Raw genomic sequence first — 18,278 nt, 5'->3', positions numbered from 1 at the left:
AGAAAGAAAGAATGAGAGTTGTAGCGAGGACAAGTAAAGGTGGAAAGTAGAATAATCGATCCAGAGTTCTATTAATAAACAAGGCGCGATTATTCCAGCGTATTGTATTGTACATTAGATTAATGTCTAATTATTTAATTCTACATTAACGTTAATGTTAACAAGTTTTATATCGGGATATAAAACGAATATGCATACTGTGTATGCGAAGAATTTTGTACATTGCCTATAATAAAAGATTGATCTTTATTATTGTACATAAAATTTATTATTATATAATTATAGTATTGTATATATAATGATTACATGCTATTGTAGGTAAATTGTAGATTAATATCAATTATTTATTAAAATAACGATGAAAATTTTTGCGTGATATTAAAATTATAATTTATTGATGTTTTACGCGTCTCCGAAATTTTTATAAAACGCATTTACACAGAAAAATAAAGACGAAATAAATTGATAAAAAAATATCAGTATCTAATAAAATGTTAAATTTAATTATTTAATTTAAAGAAAAAAGTTTTATTCACCAGAAAGATATCTTATGTATGTACGTATATGTATATGTTATTGAATGATGCATTTTTAAAAGGAACATTAGGATAAGTAGGTCGTATGTGAAGAATGGAAGAAAAAAAATTGCATATACACATAGATACACGGTAATAAATATTTTATTTAAATCGTTGGACAATCACATTAGTCAATTATATCTAATATTTAAAAAATATATACAAAAGATATTTACAAATAAACAATTAAACGATTCGCCATTTACTGCATTCGATATAAAAATAAACGTGTTGTCACGTGTTTCTTCCCCGTTAATTAATCCTCGTGTCTTACGACACGCGATTGTGAATCGTAAAGCAATGAGTCGCAACACTCAGGAAAATACGCAAACACAAGGAAGAGAGACGTAGTGCGTCGTAGTTTTGTGATACGCGCTCAGGAATTGACGAACTAGTAGTCTCGATTTTCGATTTTGATTAAGAACGTGGCGAATTATTCCGCTGGTCTTTTCGTCACGCAATTGTTTTTTTTTTTTTTTTTTTTTTTTTATTGCGACGCGTTGTCGTCTGTTTTGGCCGGTAGACGCGCGTTAAAGAGACTGATATTTTTATTATTAAATTACAGCCTGTTTTCGAACAGAGAGATACGAACGAACTTAACGACCACGATTTTTTTCCAATATTTCTCTTCTCGCATAGCAAAATATAGTCCCAAGAATATCCGGCGGATATATCCTCAAGGATCTTCGGGTTCATTCAGAGCTGATTTATAATTTAACGTGTACCCGCGAGATGAGATTAATCATTCACTCGTCAAATTGATAACTTGCGCATATGGGATATCCTTAGAATATACGCGGATGTTCTTAGAATATTTCTTAAAAATATTAGCATTTCATTGGGACAAACTCTTCTCGCGTCATTTTACACTTTACACTTTAATATTGTATAGTACCTTTGGATCTCTATACGGAAATATAGACCTCGAGGACGTCGTTTCTCAAATCAGCTACGTTTTCATATCTGTTAGATGGCGCGACATCGTTTTCTCGATGTCTTAAAATATTTTTTTTTTTTTTGACATTCTGAGCAAACCGGGATATCCTAGAATCGCATGCTACATGGAGATTGAGCCGATTTATTAATATCGCGATTAATTACTAATGCACACGTAAAGTAACTCGTTGCGGAAATCTCCTTCTTTTTGGACTCTGTACATTTTATTCTAGAATGTTGTCGCAATTTTAAGTGCGTACGATAAATATATATATATATATATATGAGTCTCTTTCATTTTGATTAGAAGTGTTGCTCGACGATAACAATGCGCGGCCCGCGGGAGTAACGTTGCCGTCATCGCGTTCTCGCTACAACCTAAATCATTTGAGGTATATCCCCTTATGTCATTACTGTCATTTCATCTCGTGTCCCGCGTTCTTTGGTCTCTCGCACTTTCTTTGGTTTCTCTGCTTTTTCCTGCTCCGCTCGAACGTAACAGGGCGTAGCTAATGATAATTCGCACATTAAATTCGATTGGATATGGACTAGAGATGTATTTTTAGAACGAGAACCTCTCTTTACCTTTTTTTTAATTTTTAATGCCAACTCTTCATTGTTCTAAACATTAGGAGCGGGCATGATGGACGAAAGCAATCGTTCGGCTACACCCTGCGCGCTTTAGACGATTTATCGGGATATCTTGATCGCTAAAGTTAATTCGAATTATCGTTTATCGTTTGTCACAAACTAGTACTCTCTTCCTCCGCAACTTTCTCCAACATCCCCATCTTGTCGATACCTACGAAATACGTCGTGACTTCTCCTTTCGGCTTGACATACGTCTCGCCGCGTAAGTGACACTTGACACCTTGCTGTTCCAAAACGGTGGCTGTATCCGCTGTCACCTGAATCAATAAAAGTACAAATAATTTTTTACTAAATAAGTTTAAATATTAAATATTAATATTAAATATATATCAAACCTACCTGTATCTTTCCTGGTAATCCAGTGGTATCCATCCTGGACGCCATATTTACAGCGTCGCCCCAAATGTCGTACAATGGCTTTTGAGCCCCTACGACGCCGGCCGTCACCTCTCCATGAGAAATTCCGATCCTTAATCTAAAAAAAAAAAAAAAATTCAGATTTTCGTATCATCTGTAATTTCTCTCGGAATAAAATTCGTTCACTCGGGAGCTGCGATATTCTCGAATCTCGAAGCTCGATTTCTTCGACGAATTTTTTTTGTAATTTCGCCTATTGTTTCTTATCGCGCTTGGCATTACTCACTTGTGAGGTTTCGACATGGTAAACGATCTCGCGTTCATTTTATCGAGCACGGACATCATTTGTACGGCAAATTGCGCCATCACCTTGACCACATTGTCGCTGCAATTCTCATCGCTCTCGGTGCTGCGCATTGAATCGCGTCGACTCGCTTCCAATCCGCAGGCAGCCATATACGTTATTCCTGAATGAAAGACAATAAAGAAACGCGGACGCGGTTCGTTAATTTAAAATTCAATTTGCGTCGATGTTAATTTCACATCGTGATTCATTATTCATGAGATTCTCACCGGCGACCTTTATTTTCTCTATGCGATACATAAAGCAGGGGTCGAAGAGCAGCTTGTCAAATTCGCAGATAATCTCGTTCAAATCGCTAAGAATGTTGCTCTCGTCGATCGACAGCTCCGTCAGAGAGGCGAACATCACGGCGACGTTGTTATGGGCCTCGTGATAAGGCTCGTTCTCCTCGGTTCGATTCATGTTCAAATAAAAGTCCGCTAGAAAGCGAACCGGTCACGCGATCAGTCTTGGATAATAATCAATCGCTGAATGCCGTCGTTATTTCTAAGTTCCGTATCCGATCAAAGAATTGTAAGAACTTTCAAGGAAATTTTTAGTTTCTGGATATTTTTCAGACGCGTGTTATCGCGTGAAAGAAATTTGCGGGGGATCAACGTACCAACGTGTTCCGGCAGGATGTTACGAAGTAGAAGCTTGTTGGCGTTCCTCGTGTGAAATGCTTCGTTCTGTTCTTTCGTCAGCTGACGCTTCCATTGGTAATCCAACCTGCTCAAGTACTCTGCCTAAACGAACGTTCGTAAAAGTTAACTCACACGACGAGGAACGTCGGGAAAGTCTCATGCAAGTGCAATCTCGAAACTCACCTGACGATCGATAAGATGTAAGGAGAACGTGAGAAACAATATCGTGAATATATGTGCCAGTCTCGGATCCAATTGAGGATTCCACGTGTCGCTCGACTGAAAGGCATTTTGTACTATCGTTTATTTTTTTTTAATAAACTATTCTGAAAATTCGTGGCTAAAATATTGTGCGTGTATGTGTGGTTTTTTTTTGTTTTTTTTTTGTTTTTTTTTTTTTTTTATCAATTTCGTAAGAAAAGAAATACATATGTAATACCTGAAATATGTTAGACCGGTACACCCAAACGTTCCACGCGTAAAAGGCCACCACGCAGATGCCTATTATAAATTTCAAGGCGTAGTGGACCCTCAGAAAGAGGAAACTGGTGAGGATCGCCAACGAGCAGGTCTGTGTCATTTGCTGGAAAAGAGAAATCGATGATACGCGAGAACAACGGGAGAGGATCATTTGAGACAGAGAAGTTTCTCGTAAATGAGGATCAGCACCGTGTACCTACTAAATAATCTTACCCAAGGTGTAGATATGCGTTCTAACTTGGAGGCGCCGTCGTCCGACATGCTGGACGTTACGTTATTGTCCAATAAGTGATCCTCATTTTTGTAATCGAACTAAAAAGGATTTGAATTCCCTTTAATCGCATCGCGAAAGAATAGAATTTTTATTTCTAGACGTTCGGTTAATAAGCAAGTAATTAAAAGCTAATTTTATATATAAGAGATTTTATATAAGAGATAATCAACGAGAAGGAAAAAAATCGAATCGGAGAGAATTCTTACGATCATGTCAAACATGGCGCATGCTGCCAGCATTATTGTAATCACCAGGTACAAGATTGTTCTCAGAAGAGCGCTCCATACAACCTACACAGAATTGTAACACAGAATGAAGGGTAATGTAATTAAGAAGATACGTGCAAGCCGACATAAGTACTAAGTAATTCTACCTTCACGCTTGTTTGATAAAAAAAATATAGCAGTTTGTTCCGCGGATGGGGAACGTGGCCCTCGTGCTCGTCGTGGGGGTCCTTGCAGCGATTCCACACGAAGTGCATCCATGTGAGAGGTATTAGAGCGATCAGGAACATTATCGCCGACGAGTAACCGACAATTGTGCCCAGATGCCATCTGAAAGTTTAACAATTTCTCGTATTATTAAATCAATATCATACGGCGTTTACCAGACGGACACTTCTGTTATACGTACTGAGAAAACATAAATGTGGGCACGAGATACATTAAGGCCATGAAAACAAGCACGAAGGTGGAGCAGCCGATGTAAAACTTAAAAAGGGGGTCTGGTTCGCGCAGAAATGGAATCTCCCAGCTCCATTGCCGAAATGTGAGGAAGAGCGGATTTATATGCTTCCAGTTGCTCCATTGTCTGGAAAAAATTCCGGCATAATTTTCTCTCAATATTTTTTCTCAAGTATCTTTGTGTTATAACCATAATATTTATACAAAATATGGAAAATTCGAGCAAATTTTGAAGAAATTAATGATTTAAGATAAATCTAAAAATTCGAACATGAGGATTCTTACTCCCATTTGTTGAGAGGCATTTGATTGATAGCGTTCTCCATCTCGGCGTCCGCCGCTTTCAGCATCAGATGGTAATCCCGTAGGCAGGAATCCATGAAGTGCGTTCTCCGTCTGTAAGTGCTCGCGAAAACGTCCGCTTGATTGTTCACCATCAACTTCGTCCTGGAAATGGTGTTGATGATGGTGTTGGAACGCCCATTGTTGAACTTGACGTAGTGCTTGTTAGGCGTTGTATATGACAGAGTCGGCGTGTCCGGACTAATGGTCTTCAAACTGTTCTCGCTGTTCTGCAACAAAGTTCGTCTGTCAACGATGCGAAACACTCAGCTGGAAATTCGCTCGACGAGAATACCGAGAGATCAGTGGCGTAGGAGTATTCATCCGTTAAACGTCTCTGCGTCTCTGTAACACGCGAGAGTTATTGAAGATTTGAAGGATTTGAAAAATTGTGCGAGTGACAGAAGTTGATAGAAATCGCACGAGTCGACTTAAATGGAAATATTGCGAAAATATAATCGGATGAAAGGTATCGTATCGATTCAAGATGACGTTAGAAATATGAATTTGTGACTTTCCCACGCCACTGGGAGACACGCACCGCGTCAGCGATGGTATCGGCGTTTCCGGTAAGGACGGCGTGATGAGATAGCTGCGTATTCCGTATTTTTGCAGGACTTCGTCATCCAACCTCTCGACCGGGATGTAGTTGTAATCGCTCGCGTTTATGAGATCCAAGGTCTGCTGAGTTACATGGACCTTTCCGGGCTTCCCGGTCTGCTCCATCTTGTTCGCTATCACCACATCGCGGGACCAAACGTCGTACTGCCACTTGTTCATGCCCAAGATTCCGGATATTATGTTGCCCGAGTGTACGCCGATCCTCATGTTCACGTCCACTCCACTCTCGCGATAGAGACGCGCCCTCACCTCGTTGATGATCTTTATCATATCGAGGCCTATCGTTTTATAAAACAATATTTCATTAGAAAAAAGATGCGGGAATATTTTTTAATCGTTGCAATCGTAATTATTCAAGTTATTAAAATTAATAAAGGACACTTGAGGATTCTTGAGATCTCTAGACCTCTGCGATAAAATGTTCAAGGACATCTGAATCATCAATTTAATTACATCATTTATTTAATATATATATATATATAGAATACGTTTTAATCGAGCGCAGAATTTCTTTTTTTTTTTTTTTTTTTTACAAAATTGTATTCGCGAAGAATAACGTTTCTCCAAACATCCGCTGGATATTTTCTTAGTCTCGCCGCATTCCGCAACGCGTAAATAGACACTGCCACTTTACCGAGATCAACGCAACTCTTGGCATGCTGGGAGTTCGGCGTGGGCACGCCGCTCACGCAGTAGTAGCAGTCGCCCAGAAATTTGATTCTCAGCACATTGTGCCGCTCGGAGGCCTCGTCGAAGCTGCCGAACAGGTCGTTCAGCGTCTCCACGAGTTTCCGTATCGGCAGCGTCACCGTCAACCCGGAGAAATTCACCACGTCCGCGTACAGGATGCTCACGTTGTCGTGCGTCTCCACGCACAGATCGCTGAACAGAGACAATTGGAATGTAACGATTAAATTGGAATAATGGAACAACTTCCAATTTTTTACGAGAGAGTCGTACCTGTGCGGCCTGCCTTTCGGCGGAGGACTTTTCTTGTGCTCCTCTATGAACTTGGAGATGTCCCGGAAGTCCTTTTTGATTTTCGCCACTATGTGTTGTGGCAGTATACTTCGTGTCAATTGCTCCTTGCAAATATTGATTATTTCAAGTTAAATCCGATTTTGACCATCGCATTCGTACAGCTTTTTTTCTTTTACAAACATTTCCCTAAATTATGTCATTGATAATTTTTTCGAAACTCGTCATATTTCGCGTTTGTATTCTTGTATTCTTCGCGGACGTAGGAAAATGGCAGGAAAGCGAGTACTCCAAGTTGGTCTAGGGAATTAAAGTGCAAGGGGAATTAAAGTGCAAAAGGCATTCGATGTGTTTATCGTAACCGCATGTTTACGTGCTTAGCATCGTGAGTTTGCTTCTTGCGTTTCCCATACGAAATGCTACTTATTTCACCTTTTGAAAAAGAACTACTCGAATGGAACGGAAAGGAAGACAGTGGAAAAAAAAAAAAAAAAAAAAAAAAAAAAAAAAAAAAAAAACGGTGAGAGTTTCGATATATCTCATTGAGATTATCTCGGAATCTCACTTTTAATCTGCCAAAACGAACATATCGCAATAATTCGATCGTGTTCGTTTAAACTTACTTCTTGATCCTTCTCGTAGTTGAGCCTGAGCGTGGATTCGACGCACTTCCGGCGGTCCAGGAAGGAGCGCCTGATGACGACCTCATTCATAAACCTGAAGTAGAGTCCCAGCCCGTTCACGCAGACGAAGTATATCATCTCGGTGGCGATCTGTTATCCGGAAAAAAGGGAAAAGCATTTTTCTTAACTATCGGTTTGTTCGAGCAATCGCGCGGCGACTTGCGTCAGCGTCATTACACCGCGCACAGTTGGCATAGGGTTTACCTTGGTAACGTAATCGGTGTTGCTGTAGGTGATTAACGACAGAATCGCCAGATAGCACGTGGTGGTCGTAAGGCCGAGTATGAAAGCATGCGAATTTTTTGTGATCGGCAGGAATACGTAGCACGCGAGAAGCGTGTGCGTCGCGTACGCTGGTCTAGAAGAACAAGAAAAAAAAAAAGGAAGAAGTAAACGCTGCTGAAGAAGTGTGCATACGTGGCACGCACGCGGAAATTCGCGGATACGTGCTTATTAATGGAAATTGGAAGAGCTAAAAAAAAACGCAATCGCACCGTAGCAAAAACTCGGACTGTTGCGATTAGCGAGGAAAAAAAAAGTGCGACCGGTCGGAACGATCGATCTGACGTCAATGAAAATTGTAATACGAGAATAAAAGCACGCGTCTTTATCAATAACAAATTACATTACGTGAATCGCGCCACGTATTTATAGCGGAATAATTTCGATAAATCGCACGCTAAATAAACGGCCGTCGTTAGGAAGTCATTATGGTCGATGCTAAAATGATGATAATGATAATCAGGCGCGGTCTCGCCCGAGTTATCCCAATTTACGGAATTATCAGTACCTTATCGGCCGACTGTTCTCGTGGTCGGTAATGTAATACAGAGGAATAGCCAGGTCACCGACGACCAGAAGTATGACGATCATCCAGGACAGCATGGCTGGTAAATAGGTGTTTTTGGCAATGATCCTTAATCGGAACGACAGGGCGATCATAGGACACAATAGAGCGCCCACGATGCAGTAGACTACGATATCCAGTATGCATTCCTTTATTTCAACCTAAATCACAGAAAAGGAGTTCCAGCTTGTATTTTTTAACGTTACTTACAAATTCTTACGATTTATATCATCAATAGAATTATGTCATTAAGATCTGTAGGTGACGTTATTAATGAAAGAATTGTTGCAATAGAATTGGCAACGATTGATTGAGTGATTCTGTAAAATGTTTAAATGGAAATATTTAGTTCCAGGGAAGTTATCAATTCACTTTTTCAAAGCAAGCTTCTATGAAAAATAATCTTTGGTTAATAATTATCTGATAAGTTTGTTATTGATAAATTTATATATTTGTACAAGAATTTATCAGGAAAAATTATTTCTCCAATACATAAATTGCTTTAATAAAAAGCGATATATTTTAGTATATTACATCTGACTATTCATGCAATTAAAAATTTCTTTTATATAAAACAAAACGCTTCTTCTCTTTTCCTTTCTGCTCTTCTGTGAATATTTTTAATAAATAAATGATGGGCTTACCATTTTGATCAGAAACAAGCAATATGTAAGTCCAAGTAAGAATTGCAGTACGACGAATATCGAGAGAAAACCATATTGTAGCCTCCTCTGGTAAATCGTGTATAGCTTTTCTAAATTCTTGCGCTTGAATATTTTCTGAAAGTGAAAGCTTGCGTGAGATTGTAATTAATTTGTTCTCGAATCGCTATAGATAACTATATCCCAAGTACTCGAAACACGAAAAAGATATCTTATTGCAATAAAATTATTTAATTATTTAATCTCATAAACACTTTAGCGATTCGATACGAAGATGAAGAAATGCTTGGAGGATTTTATATATTTAAAAAAAATTTAATCTCATCCATAATCATTTTTTAATTTGTTATTTAATTAAATCTCACAGCGCGTCCAAAAATCATTTTTCGTTCGGTCAACTTCTTTGCTATTCACTTTGCACATTGGTATGAAGTGATTACGTCAGGTTTCACTTTAGTGAGTGATCGCATATATCAGAGCGAAGATATCCTTTTATATCAGAACAAAATTCTTCTTTTATATGGACACAATGTCATTTTGATCTGTAGGATATATTTTTAGATACGCATATAAGCGTAGCAAGCATACACACACACACACACACACACACACACACACACACACATGCGCGCCATGTCGCGTCGTCGTCCTTATATTATTCTCGTACAAGTTTCCACGTTTAGACTTTCGTGCCAAAACACCCACACGCGAATGGAAGATACTCTTTTACTTCAAGAGCCTCTTACCCCCAATTCCCCAACGTCCGTCTGTCCGAACGCGTGGGAATTCTCGGTTCGTCGTTTGCCAAAGTGAGAGAAGCGCAAATTTAACGATCCGGCGAGGAAAGTGGATTCGCGACAGGATAATTCGGCTAACCGGACAGCCGCCGGACGTCCTTATTTCACTTTTGTTTATTCTTCCCTTTTGTTTATTCTTCCCTCTCGTCGCGAGGCATTCTTCCCTCTCGTCGCTCGAGACGAAAGTCGGACCCCAGTCGGGTCAGTCCCTATGAACTCTTTATCTCGCGAGGAACTCTCGCGGGCCGGGGCCGCACGTCTTTTGATCGCGTGGCGCGCGCAAATTATAAGGCTAGCCTCGTAAAACGATAAAGCTGCATCCGGCCGTCATCCGGCGCAGTCGCGCGGTCCCGCGGCTCCTCCGGCGTGCACCGTGCGGAATGCGGAGTGCACCAGGCTCCCGCTGGAATTGCGCGTCTCCGAGTTGCCAGCGTGCCGAAGTTACTCCCGGGATTAATCCCTATCGAATATCATCCGAATATCACGGCGTGATTCAGATTCTCGAATCCGAAGCTCGGTCCTTTCTTTATCTTAGCTTGGTCGCGTTATATACGAGATGTATAGATAATTTTTTTATCAAGTCTAAAAACAAGCCGAGTATATATTTCTCGCACGAATTCGCAGGCTCTTCCGATCTTCAAATTCGTCGTATATTCGAGAGTTCATTCGGATCGTTTCTAGTTTTAATAATCACATTAATTTCCGACAGTTGAAAGTCTCTTGCGGCAAGAATCGGCGGATCGGAGGATCGCGAGATATCTTCTCGCTATGAGAGAAATTATTACGAGCGCGGGCTTTGACAGATCCGCGTGCGTGCGTATATGTCTATAAAAAGAAATTTCTCCCCCGATAATTTTCGTGAGATTTCGTCATCGCGGTCTGCAAATAGAATGTTATCAGCCCAGCGACCGACGATATATTCAGATAACGCGCGACGTATCGGAACGCGGGGGGGTCCACAGGGTGGAAACATCTGCCTTTTCCCCGGCGATACTCACGTGCTGACCGGCCTAGGAGGCCCGTGATTTGCCAGCTGATCGAAGCAGGCAGCGCGACTTTCGCGCGCGATCCGCGACCACGCCCGCCGAAAAATCGCGCCCGTCTAAAATGCAGCGGCTAGCCAAGGTGCGCTTGAAGGCACCTCCACTTGCAGCAGCAGCAGCAGCAGCAGCAGCAGCCGGGGGAAACGTGCTTCTGTGCTTTCGTCTCGCGCGTGCGTTTTGCCCGCACGTTGCCGCTCGCAGCTTGGCGAATCTCTCTCTCTCTCTCCCTCTCTTTCGTCTCGCTGAATATTGATCTTCAATCCCGAATTCGCGCAGCAGGTCTCCCTTGCGCCTGTCCCTCCCTCCCCCTTCCCTCCTCCAACCCCTCCTCTCTTTCTTGTCTTTCGTACCCTCTCAATGTTATCCATCATGCTTCTCGTTTTTTTCATCCTTCACCCCTTTCGACTCGAAGACATTTCAAATTGGCGGCGGTGGAGGTATTGATTTATTAACGATTTGACCACCGATTTATAAAAAGAGAAATAATAATATTTATAATTAAATATTGTCTTGAATTATTTATATGCGGACTTATTTTTGTGCGACGTTTTTGAAACTGTAATAACTCGGTGCAATTTCATCGGGATCTCGCAATTCCACATTTCTGGAATGTCTCCGCAGCATCGCATCATGATTTGTAATCGTCGTCGAAGGATCTTGGAATGTATTGGAGTAGAAGCGTCTTGTTAATAGAAAATTCCAACTGGATTTCCCGGTGATAGACCCGAAATAACGAGCGACTTCGCGTGTCGACGTCGAGCCGAAAGAAACGAAGGACACGCAGGTTTTTTTCAGCAAACTTTATCAAGCTCCGATACCCGTACGCAGATAATGCGGTAATTAATGTGTAGTCGCATATGTCATGGTAGAAAATAAGCGACACACAAACGGCGAACATCCTCCGACCGTCCAGATAAATCGATCGCGGCTCGATAAGCTGCACCTTTGAAGAATCAACGTTCTTTCTCATTTCCTCTCGGCGAGTCATTCCCTTCTGATAGCACAACTCTCGCGCTAAAAATTCTTCTCCGCAATCTTGTTTTTCAAATAGCAAATCGTCTGAGAGTATTATCGATGTTCTGAACGGCTGGCGAAAATCGAGATTCGCATAATTTATTACGATTACTACTTGCTCCATTGACGTTGATGCAAAAAAACTCAAGCCACGAGTTTCTGTTTTACATGCTTCATTGACTTCAATATGATCATTTAAATTCAAAAACCAATATATATATATATATATATATATATATATATATATATATATATATATGATTCTCTACGAATGATATTTGCTTTAAAAGTTTTCTGAATTTCTTTTCCAATCTTGAAAAAAGTAGACGGTCAAGAACGTTCGAGACGCTCGCAAGAGAATCTGAACATAGCTGACAATTTAATTGCATTTTAAAATGTATGTCCTTATAAAGCTCATTAATTTGAAGAATACGAGATTTGCGAGGCTTTAAAAGCTAAGTGAATTTTTATTTCGGAATTCGAGTTCGAAGATCCAGATCCAGAAGAAAGAGCGTATAAAAACTTTGAAAAGCAAAATAATAAAGAGGTACAAGAATAATAACCGCTGAACGCAACACGCTATACGCTATATAGTCCGAGAGTGAGGGAGTCAAGGCACAAGTTGGAAGTGGTTAATTTCGATCGAGGCTTTCCAAACATTCGCGAGGACAGATGGTTTCTAATTAATCGATAATCACTTACCTTCAGCCTAGACAACGTCCACTCCTCGAAGCTGTTCGGGGAGACGATACGACCGTCGTCCACCTTCTGCAGCGAACTCAATGACGCACGGGTCACCAATTCCACGTCCATCCTGGTCTCGTTGCTGGCCGGCTTCAGATCATCCATGTCGATGACGGTCATGACACGACGACAATGGCGGCGGCAGCGAGCTCGCGGCTGTCGTACTCATCGCGACGGTGGATCCGCGACTGGAGACCGATCGCGATGAATTGCAATCGAAAAGTGAATCACCCCGAACGCCGGGTTTCCGTGATAGTCACGTCGAGCCAAGCCCAGGCTTTATCGTGATAAGAGAAATGGGCCACTCGAAATGGGTTCTCCCTGCAACTTTATCCCTCTCCGCGCTCTCTCTCTCTCTCTCTCTCTCTCTCTTACTCTCTTTCTCTTTTTCTCTCTTCCTCCCTCACTTTGCGTTCACGTTTAATTAAAATGTACGCTCCTGATTTTTTTTATACCCGCGAAATCTGCCTGATGCACAGTATGGCATCGATCGTGGGTGATAAAACGAGACAAATAGAGGAAGATCGAGAAGCGGCCTCGGTTAGTCGGCTAGTCGGAAAAGCCTTCTTTTCTTGAGACAAGCGAGCGAAATGATATTTCTGGACGGAAACAGTTCTTTCCGAAGAACTCGCGTTAGACACCGGAAAGAAGAAACACCAACAAATAACTCGACAATAACGCAGTCAGAAACATCCGCCGCTCGCTGGCATTCCAGAGATTCACATTTCTCGCTGGAGGATATTGAAAAATATCGAGATATTTACATATACGCGCGCTTCAATTGTCCCTTTTCGATTGAAATAAATAAATGAGAAATCCCGCAGGATCCCTGCCGAAAGTTTTCGCCATTCGGGAATGGCTTCGAAGTCTTGCATTTAGTCGTGACCGTCTCAAAGTCGTGCAATCGATCCTCCCTGCGTCTACAAATTTGCTTCAAATTTTGCTGAAAAAACGACTGTCAAGCTTATGTTTGGTATCGGAGAAACCGCCCCGGAAGTAGCGATCGATCGCTGGAGAAAAGACATGAAGTGAATTTTAGAAAAATGCAAATGTTTAAAATCTTTGTTACATAGATCGAGAATAATTGCACCTCTATAAAAGCTCTATTGAATTTTGTATATTTTGTGTAATTAAATGTCTCTCTTTATCGTATAAAATGTCTGTAAATATAGCTTCTACTATAACCATTAATAGCAGTAATACTCTGTCAGGCGTAATTTTAAATGTACTTTTTCTGCAAACAACATTATTTTTGATTGCACATTCTCTCCCCGGTAATCACAATTGAGTTATCGAACGGGTTGCTCGACACTTTAAAGTAGCTCTCCTGCGTCTATTTTTGCATTTCTATGAGAGTTTCAAGAGATAATCCAAATTGCTCAAGAAATTAGACTTAGATATTTTTTACAACCCGATAACACTTGGTTTTTTAGAGTTTTCGTTCTGCCGGCCATTAGATATTAAACTATATATTTATTTGTAGTAACGGAAAAATAGAGACGACTACGCTATCGAATTTCTGGAAAAACTCGAGGAGACTAATCGAATTACATAATTTTGTATACATTACATGATAATGCGCGATGGCCAACAAACCGTGATCAGACGCGGAAAGTGAAATCTACGAAGAGGTCGGAAAGAAATCTTTCCATTTCTGTGTTATATCATCGAGGTTGGAACGATTTTTCGCTGGTCACTGCGATTGTTCTCATTGTCCTCGTACTTTCTCCGACGTGCATTCACGGTCGATGCATCACGTATACGGTGACCATATTTTCTTCGAGGAAAACAAAGAATGAACATCTGAAAATTTTATATCTTTGTTCTTATATGTTTCCAAATCAGTTTACATATCGGTTTATAGCTTATAGTCAGAAATCTGTGCACTATGAAATTTTTTTTGCGTAGTATACCACACATAAAATAAAATACTACATAATTTTTGACAGGTTGAAATTAATTTGGTTGTGTTGGAACAAACTTTCGATTTAAATTTGAAATAGGAGGTTCGAGGAAATAATGAAAAATAAAAACGAATCTAATCAAAATCATTTTAATTTAAGAAATTAAAAATCCAATTAACGCGAGACGGAAAAAAGTAAAATGATGAACAAATAAGAAACGAAAGATTAAAATAAAGGATAAAGTTAAATTTTAAAGAAAGCAAACAAATCTAAAGGACAATTGAAATAAAGGATTTTCTTTTAGAATAAAGAACACCATAAATAACCATAATGAACTGCCTTGCGCGACGCAGAAGGGATCTTCGACGACGATCGCACGGAAGACTTTACGGTTACCTATCATGATAGCTTAGATGTTATGAGCGGTAATAATAGAGCGATGATAACAAATATTAACACAGCTGCGTATTTCTCGGACTTGGGTAATCTTTATCGGATTGAATTTAGCAAACCGTAATTGCGGATTCCATTGCTGAAGCAGAAATAACAATGGAGAACCAGACGGAAATCGGATGCGAGTAATGAGACCTGGTTTCACGTACCTGGTGTACAGTTGGACGTACAATTGAATTTTGGCAATCACGCCTCGCACGTGAGCTTCGACGATAACTTTTCAAGCTCTGCTAATTGCATTTCCCGCCGTTTGGTCCTTCCGGATCGTTTGGTTCCCGCCAAATCGGACGATCCAAACGATCAGCGAGCGACTGATGCCTCTTCGGGAAAGGACGGTGTTGACGGAGTTGGGCCGTTTCGATAGGAATGAATATTAATTATCAGTTAGTTATCGCGACGGGTGATTCAGCCGAGAGGAATCCGGAGTTAATATTTGTTGTTGGTCTGCAGGCATCTTATTTTGATTTATTTCGATCGATCATTGAAAGGTTTGCCGAATTAATGACTGCGTACACTCGTTGCTATCGAGATGATTAATGCACGATAAAGTATCTGATAAGTATCTGTGCGTAGGGAAACTTGGCTAATTACTTTTACGAGGAATACAAATAAAGCCGAGGACTTACTTTCATCTGATCATAGTTTCGTTTCATCGTCGAATAAATCAAAACGGAATGAATCGAGATGATCGAATGGATATAAAATACCAGAGGTCGAGGTGGTGTCACGAAAAATGACAATCGTCTTTGTTACTTGCACAAAGGAAAAATCGACTTTCGATTCGAGGTGGGGGAGACTCGACTCGTTAAAATTAAAATTAAATCGACGACCGCATCGCGATTCGAAGCTACGCTTCTCCTCGATACCCACCTGATCGACACCTCCTCCACTTCCAGGGGTGAAAGTTCAGATCACAATTTAGACAATTTTTCGCGTGGCGAATTTTTCGCGCACGCATCCCTTTCTTTTTCTTTTTTTTTTTTCTTTTTCTTTTCTTCTTTAACGAACGTTACGCTCTTTTTTTAACGCTTTACGTTTCGCGGCCGCGCACGAGACTCGTCGACGTTTTTCCCGCGAGAAATCAGAGGCAGGCTCGGGATTTCACTGAACCATCCGATATCACCACGATGCTCGGCAGGTGTGACGACGAGCGACGCGACATGTGTCGTACACCCACGGCTCCTTTTCGATTCGAGTCATGGTGGAGGTCCTCAAGGCCTGCCTCGCGCCGACATCGCGCGTCTCCACACGTACGCGGGCAATATTATGCACTCTCCGTCGAGAGCCCTGGACTCCGAGCTCGAATCTCAATGGCGCATTTTTACGACTTCCGCCGCGCCGTCTCGATCAGGAAGGTCGACCCCGGGCGATCGAATCGCGGAAATCCGTCCGCGATCTAGATATCATTAGCGGCGCGTGCGATTATAATCTCGTGATCCTAATACATATAACATTATCATGATCGATCGATACTGTAAGAGCCGTTTGTTCCGATATACCGAATATTCAATTAAATAATTTTGTTTTTATTTTTTTCGTATATTCGAGAACAATCCATACCATTGTACACCTCATGCAATGAGGTATAATTAAATGAAATTTTCAACGATCTCAGATTCGCTAAATTTATAGGAAAATTATTTCTAAAATAACTTTTTTATCCATCATTTTAGTGATATGACGGATAAGAAAGTGAAGGTACTGAAAAACGATAAAAAGCAATTTGCAAAACAATTTTTCACACCGAAAACAGAATGATTTGACCGTCTTAGGTCGTGTTCTTTTGTAAATATGAATATCGCTTTTATAATATCGACTAATAAATCTTGAAACGATACGGATTTGAGGAGCGCAATGTTTGTGATGATTTGCTACAGCGAAGAGATTTGTCGGCAGACGCTACCAGATGTTTTTACGTCTGATGTCAATTTTCACAGCCGTGCGATTTTTCATGCAGAAAGAAGTTACGCCCTGACCTCGATTATCTGGTGTTAACTCGAGGAGCCTGACTGTGTCATCGTGAGTGCTGTTGCACGCATGGCGGTGACAATAATTAACGATCGGTTCAGGCTTTAAGGCGTGATGATGAAAGAGGTATTCCCTGCATTTAACGTCGCGAAAAGCTTGTAATGTGTGTATTGTAATGTAAAATTTTATCAAATTATTTAAAAAATGGTATCTGCGCGGTAATTGGACTCATTCAAAAATCGATACGGCGTATAGGAGACGACGAGGAGTCGACGACTTCGTTTTCTTCGATTAATTTCAGACGTTCGCGCACGTAAAAAAAAAAGAGAACACACACACGCGCACGCATCTTTTCTAGAGCAGCCCGCATGCGATTTTTAACTCGACGGTGAGTTGCACTCTCAATTTTGTGTTTCGTGTCGCGTGCTCGAATAAGGCTCAATGAAACAATGACAACAACTTTCAGTGAAACATTTGTCGCTCCAATGTCGGTATTCATTCGAAGTCTTATCAGTCTGCAAAAAGTACAAGAAATCTCAACTGCTGTCACTTTATCGCGCTTATGGAAAAGTAATTTACTTACCGCTATTATCCGATCAATCACATTTGTTGGACGCAATGTACACAACGCGCAAGAGAGAGAGAGAGAGAGAGAGAGAGAGAGAGAGAGAGAGAGAGATGCAGCACGTAAAGTTGACTTGTTCTTAACGATTTGACACACCGGCGACAAACTCCGTGACGAATCGCAAAAAAGCGTAAACCGTATCACTCGACTTTACGTGAACACGTTGCTCCAAGAGTCATGATTGAGCTACGTTTGATACGAGATCTTTGAAAGGTCGGTCAGCCGTAGACTTATCTTCGCTGCCTTTTGATAAAACGACGATAGCATCTCGTCTGATATCAGTTAAGCGCACGATGATATCCTGATATTCATTAAGAATTTTTAATTCTTCTTTCTTTCGTGTATGTTGCGTTGAATTGCATCTCAATTTCAAGATAGAGTCTACGTAAACTGGACTCTTCTCGCAAAACTACTACGGCGATGTATGAAAGATATATTAAGATATACTATACTAAGATATACTATAAGATATATAAGATATATAATATATGTATAATTATACTAATTGTAATTTCTTCATGATACTATTCAAATGCATGCCCGATAAATTTTATAAAAATTAGAAAGAAATAAAAGTGTATTGAAGATATGAAGTAATTTATTAGATTTAATATGATAACGTGAACATAATACTCAGGTTTCACATACTGT

At 40.5% G+C, this 18,278-nt stretch overlaps 1 protein-coding gene across 7 annotated transcripts; it reads right to left on the bottom strand.

Moving 5' to 3' along the window:
* Window positions 1-662: 662 nt before the first annotated feature.
* Window positions 663-17,725, bottom strand: ACXD (Adenylyl cyclase X D). Of its 7 annotated transcripts, XM_089082724.1 has the most exons (22): window positions 17,586-17,725; window positions 15,184-17,517; window positions 12,636-14,480; window positions 9,062-9,196; window positions 8,361-8,578; window positions 7,775-7,928; window positions 7,511-7,660; window positions 6,870-6,994; window positions 6,544-6,791; window positions 5,830-6,187; window positions 5,232-5,534; window positions 4,897-5,073; window positions 4,637-4,817; window positions 4,470-4,553; window positions 4,203-4,301; window positions 3,949-4,092; window positions 3,693-3,788; window positions 3,488-3,611; window positions 3,096-3,305; window positions 2,809-2,989; window positions 2,505-2,640; window positions 663-2,422 (listed from the first exon to the last, which is right to left on the bottom strand). In XM_089082724.1, the coding sequence occupies exons 3-22, from the start codon at window positions 12,795-12,797 to the stop codon at window positions 2,258-2,260; spliced, it is 3,450 nt and encodes a 1,149-aa protein (XP_088938850.1). In that variant the 5' UTR covers window positions 12,798-14,480; window positions 15,184-17,517; window positions 17,586-17,725; the 3' UTR covers window positions 663-2,257. The 7 variants fall into 7 exon arrangements, 6 of the variants coding, with proteins under 6 accessions (XP_088938850.1, XP_088938849.1, XP_011646135.2 ...); XR_016140738.1 differs by lacking the exons at window positions 15,184-17,517; window positions 17,586-17,725 and having other exon boundaries at window positions 663-2,023; window positions 2,100-2,422; window positions 12,636-14,487; XM_089082723.1 differs by lacking the exons at window positions 15,184-17,517; window positions 17,586-17,725 and having other exon boundaries at window positions 12,636-14,487.
* Window positions 17,726-18,278: the final 553 nt, after the last annotated feature.

The sequence above is a fragment of the Pogonomyrmex barbatus genome, unplaced genomic scaffold (assembly GCF_055798465.1).
Source record: "Pogonomyrmex barbatus isolate J1 unplaced genomic scaffold, ASM5579846v1 scaffold6, whole genome shotgun sequence".
Classification (NCBI taxonomy): domain Eukaryota; kingdom Metazoa; phylum Arthropoda; class Insecta; order Hymenoptera; family Formicidae; genus Pogonomyrmex; species Pogonomyrmex barbatus.
The sequence above is the reverse complement of the archived record's forward strand: the minus strand, read 5'-3'. Positions and strand labels throughout refer to the sequence as shown.

What these genes read in the sequence shown, in the direction of transcription:
- ACXD (XM_089082724.1), bottom strand. Translation starts at nt 12,797, where the DNA reads ATGACCGTCATCGACATGGATGATCTGAAGCCGGCCAGCAACGAGACC. An exon ending in AACGCATATCTACACCTTGG is followed by an intron (nt 4,093 to 4,202) that starts GTAAGATTATTT and finishes TCTCTTTTCCAG; the next exon opens with CAAATGACACAGACCTGCTC. An exon ending in ACCATGTCGAAACCTCACAA is followed by an intron (nt 2,641 to 2,808) that starts GTGAGTAATGCC and finishes TTTTTTTTTTAG; the next exon opens with ATTAAGGATCGGAATTTCTC.